Source organism: Pogona vitticeps, chromosome 5 (assembly GCF_051106095.1).
Source record: "Pogona vitticeps strain Pit_001003342236 chromosome 5, PviZW2.1, whole genome shotgun sequence".
NCBI lineage: Eukaryota > Metazoa > Chordata > Lepidosauria > Squamata > Agamidae > Pogona > Pogona vitticeps.
Window position 1 is genome coordinate 20817110 of NC_135787.1, and position 12367 is coordinate 20829476.

Consider the following 12367-nt stretch of genomic DNA (forward strand, 5'->3'; position numbering starts at 1 on the left):
CGTAGTACAAAGAGGTATGTAGCCAGGAACTGCTGTGTGTAGAACTGGCTTTTGACTAGAGGTGAAGCCATCTTCTTCTGTGGTGGCTGGAGTGTGCAATGCTCACCAAATGGCAAATAGTCATGGGTCATGTAGGGAGGATGACCCCTGGCTTCCTGCCAGAAGTAGGAGGGAAGCTTAAGCAAGCCTTGGTATTGATAGCATTGGATGAAAGTCATTTTATATGTGCCTTTCCACTTGCAAATGTAGAGCCACAGGAGATATTCCATGCATTGACTGGAACAAAGAATACTTAATTGAATGCTTCTTTCAAATGTTAGGAAATCCAGCTGCAATCTGGGCTGACCTGCAGCACTGAATTCCAAGCAGGCATAGCCATTGATGTCTCCGGAAGAATGGAGTTTAGCCTTTGGTACAGAGAATCCAAAACTATTGTTAAAACCCGGTGAGTTGCGTAACTTTAGGCATAATTAAAAGAAGTGATTTGGAAAATATTGTTACACATGGGGGATTTTTAAAATCTGATTTAGGAATTGAAATCTTAAATAGTTAGATGTACAATTTTTTTGGCAGAAATAGTCAGGTGAAGATACGTTCAAGACTCAAATTATCAGCAGACCTGGAAAAAAAAACAATTCAAGAAAAGTAGACAGAAAATAAATATGTTCTGAAGGCTTTCCTGAAGGCCTCTAGTGATTTGACTTGATGGACTCTGGTTTCCAGGATAGGACCACTAAAGGTTTGCATTTTGGTGCTAATGATGTGGAGAGAGCTGGGGAGAATGACATGACTTGATGACATCATGGCATATTGCAGCTTGCTTCACTGTAATTTGTGGAACTGGGGAAATTCAGATGGTTTATTTCCACTCAGTATTTAACAACCTGCTCATTCCACAATTTCTTCTTGCAGAGGTGCAGTGGCAGTAGTTGGCAACATTGTTGTGGATGCTTCTTTTGTGAAAGCTGGCATGGAAACTAGTTCTGAAATTGAAGCAACACTGGATTTTGTCTCAACTGTGCAGTTTTCACAGTATCCCTTTTTAGTCTGCATACAGATGGACAAAAGTGAAAGCCCATTCAGGTAGGAATTTGATGGTGCAGGGTTGCTCCATCCCTATTGACAGGGTGAACAACTTTTAAAGTAGTTATCTGAGAGATTTCTTGCTTGCTGTCTGGGGATTATTGAATGCCTGCTCCAGTGAATGGAGGTCTGGAACCTTTGATAGCCCCCTGTAGCTGTTTTGCTAAGCCCTTTGAGGAGAATATTGTCTGTCTCCGCAGTGACCTTGACACTATTATTGTTACAAGCTCAAGTTAAGTGTTGGATGCTGTGTCAAGCCCAGTTATCTGTCAGTATCAGTAGCTAAAGAATTGATGGATGGTTATTGCCAGAGAACCAGGATCTCCATAAAGTGTCTTATTTTATTGGTACGCAGAATTTTAGAGGACGCATCCTATTTCACAAATATGACTTTTTGGGGAGAGAAAAAGGTTTTCCCAAGATAATGTGGTCTTTTCATGAGTGTATTCTTGAAGAAGGCTTCCTTTGAAATGCACTGGGTACTGATGCATTGGGACTGATACTCTCTCAGAGTTGGTAGCACTTATTGTGCCTTTTCCTTGGGTTCCCCCACCCGTTTCCAAGAGGTCTAATCTGATTGCTTGCAAATGATTCTTGAAGTCAGAAGGTCACCTGAAGCTGAGGGCCACCTGAAATTAGCCACAGGAGGTCCTGGAGCAGGTCCTGGAAATGTGAGCCACCCCTGAGATTTTTCTGAATGATTCTTCCTCCCGTATCACTGAAGCTGTCGCTATTTTTCTGCTTGAGATTCTTAAATTAACTTTCAAATTATAACCCGTTGTGTTTATTGTTAGTAATCCCAGCTGTATTTATGCCAATAAAGGTTTGGAGAAAGAAAGAAAGAAAGAAATGTGAGCCACTTCAGATGTTCTTCTACTGCAACTTCAATAGTTTCTTACCATTGACTCTGCTGGTTCAAGCTAGTGGAAGTTGCAATACCATGGCATCAGAGAGCCATGCTTTCCCTATGACATTTCAGGGCCACACGTTGCTAATTCCTGCTATAGAAAATGTTAGATGGGATGAGATTGTATCACAAGCTATTAAGTCATTGCAGTGCTCAGCCCCATTAGGAATAAATACTTGGAGAATAAGTATTTTCTGTCACTGAAGTTAAACTACATAATGTCTGTCTTTTCTTTAGGCAATATTTAACTAAATATGAAGGCCTACCATCTGGAAAACATTATATTTCCCGGAAAGGAAAAGTAAGACTGCTGGAGGGTTCCGAATACCCACTTCACCAAGAAAACTCCAACATGTGCAGGAATGTTTTCAGTGACCAGCCTGACTCTTCAGAAAGTTGGTTTTGAGACAAATATTTGAAGTTTAATTTGGCCGATCTTGACTGGTGTTGATTTTCCCATGACGCTGCACTAGTTTAGGGCCTAAATCTATGACGCTCACATTGATGAGAACTTTGAGAACAACTTCAGGAGGCCCAGAATCAAATCTTGAGCGTATGTGCACTGTGTTTACATATTTTCATATATTTAAAAGATTTTTTTGTCGGTAACAAGCTATAGCAAGAATTTAACTTGATGCAATTCCAGGTACTCACAGAGGGCCTAACTAGAGGTAATATGAAGACATGTGCTTGGTTCTTTCAAAGTATCTCCTTTCGAGAGAGGGGGCCAAGTAGCTGAAAAATACCAGGACAAGCAGGCACCTTGAATTGGTGCTATAATGCTGGACATGTTTTCTTTTTTTCCAAAAATTATTCCAATTTAATTCTGCAATGTATGCTTTTCTCCTGCTGATACTAAAGCCAGAAAATCTCTTAGAGGCAGGAAAACGTTTTGTACTGTATTGCCATTTCCACACCCCTACATATAATAATTTCAGTACTTTCAGACTGGGAACAAATTAATCTTCCTTTCTTCAACACAACAGCTCTGTTCCAAATTGTTGATGCACCCAGCTGTTTTTAACCGTACAAATATCATGGCTAGTCACTGAGACTCAGTACCACTTTGTTGAGAAACACATTAAGCATACAATTGTTTTTTAAACTAGCTAATGTAAATGTATATGGCTTTCATTGGTGTTTTTGAAAATTAGGTTGTAACATAGAAAAATAATTATTATTTATGTCTCCCTATCTATAGATAGTGCACTATACAGTGACCTTACTCCATACCAGACCTGCTGCCAAAAATTGATCAATTTAGTAGCATGTTTTTTAAAAGCAGATGCTGATGGCAACAGTTTTCTGTACTAGTATGGTGCATCTGTCAAGCTTGGTTTTGTTGAGATTCTTGTTTTTGCCACTGCTCAGCTGGTAGTGTATGAGGATTTTTTTTTAGTGGCACAGAAATTTGTATGTATTTTATGTGCATTTTTCAAATGTATTTTTGTGCATGTTCCTCAAATGTATGTACCCAAACGTACTAAAGTACCCTGTTTCCCTGAAAATAAGACCTAATCTGAAAATAAGCCCTAGTATGATTTTTCAGGATGCTCGTCATATAAGCTCTACCCCCAAAATAAGCCCCAGTTAAGTGAAATCCCACCTTCCACCATTGTGCAGCAACTAGAAGAAGATGACATGACTGTATTTGAATAAATGTAGATTGTACAGGAAAAAAATAAAGCATACCCTGAAAGTAAGCCCTAATGAGTTTTTTTTGGAGCAAAAATTAATATAAGATGCTGTCTTATTTTCAGGGAAACATGGTACGTTTGTGTGCAACTGGAAAACCGGATATATTTCTTCATGCATATTTCAAATCTACACTTGTTGTTGAATAATTTCTTTTTTCTTTCATGGAGTACACCTCAGACTTAGAAATGTGTGCATTTCTAACTTCAGATTGCATTTGGTTTTACGTTTGGATCTGGAAAGAGCAAATTGGGTAAATAAAACAATCAAACAAACAAAACTTAATGGAGTGAATTTCTCTGTCCATCCCTGCTCCATGCCGAGATATCTCAAGATATTGTTAGCATAGCCTATGCAGACCTATCATTTGTGTAAACCTAGCTGAATGGAATAGTTACAGTACAAAAATGTGTGAGTTCTTGCATGGCTCATCTAGCTGGAACAACAACAAGCAGAAAGAAAAAAAACCACCTTGATGTGTTAGGAAGATATTTTAACACACACTATACAACATTGAAACTGATTATTTTTAAATCCACATCATATATGTATTTATACATAATTTGTCCATATATTATCCCAGCTCTGCTGGTTGTGTAGGGAACTGTTCAGAATTTACACATGGCTTCTCAAAAGTACTACCTGCTTTGCTCAGTACCCTAGCAAGACCACGTAAGATGGAGACTTATGCTAGTATTCCTTTATGATTCTTCACCCCATCACCACCTGATTATTTAATCAGAAATCAATTGTCTCAAAAAACCTAGCTTAACAACCCATGGGTTCTTAGGTTTCACTTTAAAATCTGAGTGAAAATGTTAAGACATACTTAACGAAAAAACTGGAAGAGGCTAATGTTCAAAACTTGAATTTTGTTGCCCTGGAATTTTGTTGTTCAGTGGAAATATACATAGTGCATTTCGATACTTTTGAAAATTATTTTCTAAAGTAAGGTCAGAATGTGTTGACTTGTCTCAAAACTGGATGAAGATATTGTGAAAACATCTGAAATTACTTGGAGAAAGCACATCCATTTCTTCCCCACTGTATTTATGCCTCCCCAAAATGTCAAATGATTACATTGTCTGATACTACCATGTTTTCTCCGAAAATAAGATAGGGTCTTATATTAATTTTTGCTCCATAAACACATGAAGGCTTATTTTTAGGAGAGGTTTTATTTTTTCATGTACAACAATCTACATTTATTGAAATACAGTCACGTCATCTTCTGGTTGCTGCACAATGGTGGAGGGTGGGGTTTCACTTAACTGGGGTTTATTTTTGGGGTTGGGCTTATATTTTGAGCATTCTGAGAAATCATACTAGATCTTATTTTCAGATTAAGTATTTTGGGGCAAAACATGGTAGTAGCAAGACCTTTTACCTTAGGAAAACAATCTTGGGGCAACAAAGGCCATTTATTGTGCTAGTGGAGAAAACATACCTGCATGCCAAGTATGGAATACAAAGTGAAAGGTGGGCTTTTTATAAACAAAGTCAATAACAAAGGTCTAAAGACATGATTCTTTCAAGTAAGCATTGCTCATGATAAAACCTAAAAAGAATATATTTCTAAGCCATTTGGCTATCAATCTAGATTGTCTTTTCTGTCCTCAGAACCAGGTATGTGCTTGGTCTGGAACAGAAAGTACAGTAACACGATAAGGTTAATTCTTTACTTGTTTATGGCAGAGAAAATGCAGATACCCTGTTTGATACTATGTTTCACTTTTTCGTGCATTGGGCTTACAGGTTTTCAATAAGACACTGGCTATACAATAGTACACTATCTATATTCATTACTGAGCTTGCTAATAGAGTTAATGAGTAAGGTAATGATGGGGCCCACTTTTGATAAGTGTTTTGTTTTGGCTATTCGAGACATATAATACCAGAGGAAATGTTAGATGGCATTAAACAGGATCTTTGGATTAGAGACCTCCTGAAATCATAAATTGACAAAGTCTGTTCCCTCTGATCCTAGACAGTACCCACACTGTTTCTATACACCACAATGTGGTGTCTTCTTTCCTCCTGGCCTCTTTCTAATGAATCTGAGATCCAAGCTGCTAATAAGTGATTGTTATTGCCTTTATTCTGCAAGAGCGTTTCATGATCTGAAACCAGGTGGCCTCCAAGCTATCCCTTCACCACACATTAGGATGGTGTTATGTCAGTGTTCTTCGTGACTTCTTTTGCTTAGCTGGAGTGATGAGAATGAGGAATCCTAGTCATGTTTTGAAGAGTGGCGTGGGCTCCATTTTAGCACTTCCATTCTTCAGAGAATTTTGTCTATTGATTTTCTAATCTGCTTTCCAATTGCAGCTCCACTGCAGCAGCTGCTCACTCTGGTCCCCTAGGCACATTCCATTTTAGTCTTCACAGCCTTTAAAGCATTGCCATAACTATCTAAACGGTTTTAAGATTCTAGAGTAGAGTAGGACATTGCATACCTTCTCCTGTGAAAGTACAGTTCTCCCTTCCAAAACGCTGGACCCCCATGTAGTTCAAAATCTGTGTAACTCTTATGTCCCCTCAGAACATAGCTACAAAGCATAAACAGTTGATTAACACGCAAGTGCATAAGAGAGAACAGATTAGTTGACTGTATTAGCTGCACGGCATACCATAACACTCTTGCCAGCTGTCATGTAAAGCTGCCATGGCAGGAGAGGGAGCTAGCCTTTGGATGGGGGGGTGGGGGGGTGCCTCACTGCCAACAAGAGAGGCCTCAGTAAGTCCAAGACTCACCTTTCTCAGGCCACGTCCTGGAGCTGAATAGCAGCACAATATTTATTGAATATTTATTTACTGAATATGTATTTATTTATTAAAAAGCAATCTATAATGTAAAATGGTGTTGCTCAAACCTGTGCTATTCAAGGGAGAAGTGTACAGTGTTACCAAAGAGGGTTCTCTTTTTGTAAATGAGTAACAATTATTCCTCATTTTGGTAGAATTGCAAGCAGTAACAGGGCCAACTCGAGATATTTTGCTGCCTGGCCAAAGCACAGGATAGCACCCTTGCATTCCACATACAGCATCTGACCTGACCGGCAGATGAATCTATGAATCAGCTTCAACACTGGTAATGGACCAGATTCTCCCATCTCATCCACGAGAGTAAAGTAGCTCAAAGAGTGGTGAACAGACCACATGGTAAAGCCCATAGGCAAGTGAATGGCCAGGAAGTTCTTGCTGCTGCTGTTCCACCTCTGCTGGCTGAGGTCACCTCCTTATTCTGATGAACCTATGCAATATCATTACTCCTCATATCTTGCCGGATCCGAATGTAATAGTGTAAGGTAAAAGGTTCCCCTTGACATTTTTTGTCCAGTCGTGTCCGACTGTAGGGGATGGTGCTCATCCCGTTTTCAAGCCGTAGAGCCAGCGCTTGTCCAAAGACAGTTTCCATTGCCACGTGGCCAGCGTGACTAGGGAACGCCGTTTTACCTTCCCACTGAGATGGTACCTATTTATCTATTCGCATTTACATGCTTTCAAACTGCTAGGTTGGCAAGGAACCAGGACAAAGCGATGGGAGTTCACTCCTTCGCGTGGATTCGATCTTACAACTGCTGGTCTTCTGACCGTGCAGCACAGGCTTCTGCGGTTTAGCCCGCAGCGCCACCACGTCCCCCTGTAATAGTGTACATGAGCCCAAATAAGAGAATGCGTTCCCAGATATTAGTTGAACATGCCATTGGTCAAATTCCTCAGAAATGGTTGAAGTCATTCTAATCCCCGCCCCCATGCTACTGTGTAAAAAAAAAACTGCGGTGATGGAAGCTGTTTCTGCCAAAAAAAATATTGACTCCATTATTTGATAATCTGGAAATGAAACTACCTCATATCTTACTATTGGACGGACCGTCCAATGGCTTTCAATGGAGAAAACAAAAAATCACCAAAAATTAAGGACGCCTCAGAACAACACCAAATTAAGTTTGCATACGTTTCAGGAGGTGGGCTAACGATAGCAAGCATTTAAAACACTTTTCAAACAGTTTAAGGCACTTTTACAGGAGCAAAAAGGGACTTCGCAAACCCATTCAAATGCATTGAGTCGGGTTCAATGCATTTCAATTGGGGAACCGCGTTTCCCTCAACGATGTTTCCTATGGGGATTTTCGCTTAAGGACGGCAATCCGTTCCAATTGGAACGGATTAGCCGGTTTTCAATGCATTCTTATGGGAAATGGTGTTTCACAGAATGATGTTTCACAGAACTGTGTTTTTTTGGAACCAATTAACATAATTGTGCGAGGCACCACTGTATTTACACCTTATATTGGTCACAAGAAAAGATCTAATAAGGGACTTCAACCATTGGAAGCTTACTCCAGACCTTTTACTAACTTACCTCATGGACTCTTGTAAAGAGGGCCATGGATACTGCACAGAGCTTGTTGGGAGAAGAAGCTTGTTGGAAGAAATATAATAGGTGTGCTTTCTATCAGCAACATGACCAACATTAAGATGCATCACCACAAGTCATCTAAACACTACTATGGTATTGGAGACCTCAGACAGATACTGAGCCATCATTTCAAATTGTGCTTCTAATACATTTTTATTGCTTCTCTTGCTACAGTACTTCAGGCATACAGCCAGCGGGGAGCAGGGTAAGAGAAGGAGCTGCTTTTCAGAGCAGGTTACAGCTCTTGCATAGATGACAATTCTTCTGTGAGAGCTTACATAGTTTACAGTGAGTTGTTTCTCTCTCACACACACTCACTCTCTCACACACACACACACACCTGCTTTTATTTATTGATGTTATCAGTTATATGCTCTTTCTTCAAATGAGCTTGAGGTTGTTCACACCTCTTCCCTTCTCCCAACATTATTCTCATAACAATACACTGAGGGAGGGTCAGGGTAAGAGAAAGTGGCTGCCCCAAGGTTTCTTGGAATACGTCATGGCTGAGTGGGGCCTTGATCCGGCACCTCTCGATTCCCAGTCTACTGCACTGACCATTACACCACACTGTCTCTCTCTTCACTGACTATTTGTCAGTGGCACAGATCACAGTACTAGGGAAAGGCATATGATGTAGTGGAAATAAGACCTTCCCAAGGCAGCAGCTGCTCTGTTCAGTCAGGCCGAGAGCTCTACCAGCCCCTACTTTTGACTGTGCCCCTTTTAGCTAAATCCAAACAGAGCTGTCAGCAAATGGGAGCTTCTGAAGCCCAGCTTTGCTCCTTCAGATGTGATAAATGCCCTTCTGGATTCTCCCTTGTATCGTAGCCATGCATGTGGTTCTGAAGATATCTGATCCCAAACAGCTGGACATAATGGGAATTCTAGGAAGGTTTTTTAGCTCAGCAGCTGGGTATCAGGAGGAAATAGTTTACTAACATGAAGAACCATGTTGTTATGGCAACCCTGCAATGAACAAAAATATGGTCACAGCCAAAGGCAGCCTCAGCATACATATGAAATCATAATTTAGAATACAAGCATGCTTGTGGAGAAATCTCATGGCACAAACTGTACCACTAGAATCTGCAGGTGCAATTGCAATTCAAATGTTCCCTTAAAATCCCTAAACACACATAGAAAAGATGCATTACTAGAGTTGTCGTCTTGTTGGTTTTGCAACAAAACACAAGGATGGATCCTGTGGCACTTTAAAAACTAATAAATTTCTTAGGAAACATCCTTTTATGGATCTACTTCAGGATTGTCCAAGCTGCGACCCGAGGGCTGCATGCGGCCCAGGTTGGCTCATAATGCGGCCCAGTGCAAATTTTTATTTTTAAAGAAATTCCAAAGTTTCAAGTTACTCTGCCGGCGCTTGCGGCCGGAATGCAGCTGGGTCATGTCACAACAGTGGGGGGGAGAGGGAAGGAAGGAAGGTGTGGGAGGGGAGGGAAGGGGGGGGACTGTGTGACTGCATTGTGCTGTCCCAGTCAATAGGTGGACCCCCTTCCGGTCCCATAAAGCCGCCTGAGTCGAAGCTGGCAGCCTCTGCTGTCTGAGATCGCAGCTGCCGGTAAGCGCACTTGGAGCGGGGCTGCGGAGGACAGCTAGGGCTACCCCCCCCAATGCGGCCCAAACCAAATTTATGTGTGGCCCAAACCAAATTTTCATCTTCTAATGTGGCCCAGGGAAGGTGAAAGGTTGGACACCCCTGATCTACTTCATCAAACAATAGAGATAAGAGTTGTAGTTTAGCTTAGTTTTAACATGCAGGTACCTTTCGTTGTCATTCTCATAGGACAGGGAGAATTCAAACAAAAGATTTTAACATTTTTATTTATTTCATTTATATTCTACTTTTCTATCAACTCAGAGACCCAGCGTAGCTTATAGCATAATTAAAAAGCAGACAGAACTAGAAGACATCAAGTTACAATGCTAAAACACAATTAAACATATATATTAAGCAGACACTACGTTTAAAAATATATATAAAAATTAGTTTCATTAGCAGCATTTAACGTTACAGTTTCCAAACTCCAGAAGAGAACTAAGTATATGCAGATAGTCATTCTTGTTATACAGTAATGAAGGAAAACATTTTGGTTATATAAGTGCCTGTGATTTTGACTCAGGCCAGAAACAGACATTATAGACAGCCCATAATTAGAGCTGATAGCATATTAAGGTCCCAGAGAGGTGACTAAGGTAGCTTTTTCATGTTTATGAAATGAAACCTCAGAGTAACATGCTCCTCCTCTTCTGATTACATCCTGAAGACCAGTCACCAAACAAAGCAAACTAACCAGCATAATCCTGGAAGTGAAAGAAGGTAACGTGTGAAAGGAAGATGCACAAATTAGTTAAGAATTTTCCTCTTCCAGTTCTGGGCTATCTCTAACTCCCCTTTCAGGACTCAGAAAAACAAATGTGGGTGCAACTATGTATCAGGAGTTTTGGAGGGCCAGTGTCAGAAGCTAATATCCTCAAGCCACAATGCCTCTGTAGGGAGCCCCTCCAGCATTTGACCTGGGGATCCCTTTTAACAAATGTTCTTCCAATCCAGATCTCCAAACAGCTCGGTCTGACTGTCATTTAAAAATTCTACAATAGTGAATCTCAACCTTGGACCCCCAGTTTTTCTAAAACTCCCAGAAGCCAGCACCACTAGCTGTGCTGTCCAAAGTTTTTCGGAGTGGAAGCCCCAGAACATCTGGGGACCCAAGGTTGGGAACCACTGTTCTACAACCTCAGCATCACCAAGGGCTTTTGTGGGAAATTAAATTGGACTAGTGGTTGTTGTGGGTTTTTCGGGCTCTTTGACCGTGTTCTGAAAGTTGGACTAGGCTCACTAGACCTACTAAGTTGATTTCGGGTCCTCTCAAGCCTGGGATCATCCCTGGAAAACATTATCCTCAGTTTGCTAATGGTTGTAAACTACTCACCCTTTGATTTCCTGAGGGGAAATCGTGAATATGTTTTTTCCAAAGGCCTTCTGGTTTTATTGGGACTTATTCGTACATGCATTATTGGAAGATGCAAATTCACCTGTTTTGTCTTTATTCACTCTATTACTGTTCTTTCCAGGACTGAAACCTGTGCACATGGCAACAAGCAGTAATGTTAACTTGGCATCAAGTCATGACTTCCAAAAGGTTCTATCATTAACAGACCTACTGAGGTCATGCAGAATAAGGCTTCCTTTATTGGGTCAATCCATTCCAAGTTTGTTCTTCTTCTTTTCCAATAACTTTCCATTTTCCCCATCATGATTGTTTTGCCTTTTCATAATACACCTGAGGTACAATAACCTCATTTTAGTTATTTTAACTTATGAGAGTTCAGGCTGTTTGATATAGAAGCCAATTACTTGCCTTTTCATAACGCCCTGATTCAAGCCACATTTAAAACAAATCAAGTGTTTTCCTGTCAACTTTCTCCATGTTCCAACTTTTGCACCATAAATTGCAATTAGGTGTACCATAGATTGCTCTTTTTTTCAGACATATTCTTACTCTTCAGAATATTTTCTAGCTCCTTCATGCTGCCCTTCCAAGTCTCACATTTTGACCTCTTGGCTCTATCTCCATTTAGAGTAATGCTTGACCAAGGTATATATTTTTTACAAGTTCACTCTTCATTTTGAGACTTTAAATTATCAATTTTCTGTTGTCATTATTTTTGTCTTCTTAATTTTCAACTGTTATCGTGCTTTTGCACTTTGTCCTTTAACCTTTTTTAGCCATAGTGTCAAATAACTACTATTACTGTCGCTAATGTAGTCACCACATATATTAAATCATTAATGCTTCCTCTTCCAATTTTCATTCCACTTTCATCTGAATCTAACCCAGTTTTCCTTATGATATGTTGTATATAGATTGGACAGAAAAATAAAATATACCCTTGCCCAAAATCTATGCCAATTGGAAACCATTCTGTTTCTCCAGATTCTATTGTAACTGTAGACTCTTGTCCATGGTATAGGTTAGGCATCAGGGCAATATACATTGTAGCACACCCATTTGTAAATGATAAATGTATTTTCATGATCTATCCAGCTGAAGTCATTGCTGTAATTATAAAATGATTTTTTACTGTTTTTCTTTTGATATTATTTGGTATTCAGCGGTAACAAATACATGTTATTACAAACATATATACAATAGGCTAGCCCAAAATTCTGTAGGTTCAAAGTGAACCTGCCATGGAATTGTGTACTACTACTAATAATTTGCTATAGAATTTCAACT

At 40.0% G+C, this 12367-nt stretch overlaps 1 protein-coding gene across 6 annotated transcripts in view; it reads left to right on the plus strand.

Moving 5' to 3' along the window:
- Positions 1-3965, plus strand: part of MTTP (microsomal triglyceride transfer protein) — a 46643-nt gene extending 42678 nt beyond the window's left edge. For all 6 annotated transcript variants that reach the window (XM_073001884.2, XM_078394618.1, XM_078394615.1 and 3 more), the window contains 3 exons: positions 321-445; positions 913-1083; positions 2228-3965. In XM_073001884.2, coding sequence (XP_072857985.2) covers positions 321-445; positions 913-1083; positions 2228-2396 — 465 coding nt within the window. In that variant the 3' untranslated portion in view covers positions 2397-3965. The remainder of the gene's footprint in view (positions 1-320; positions 446-912; positions 1084-2227) is intronic.
- Positions 3966-12367: the final 8402 nt, after the last annotated feature.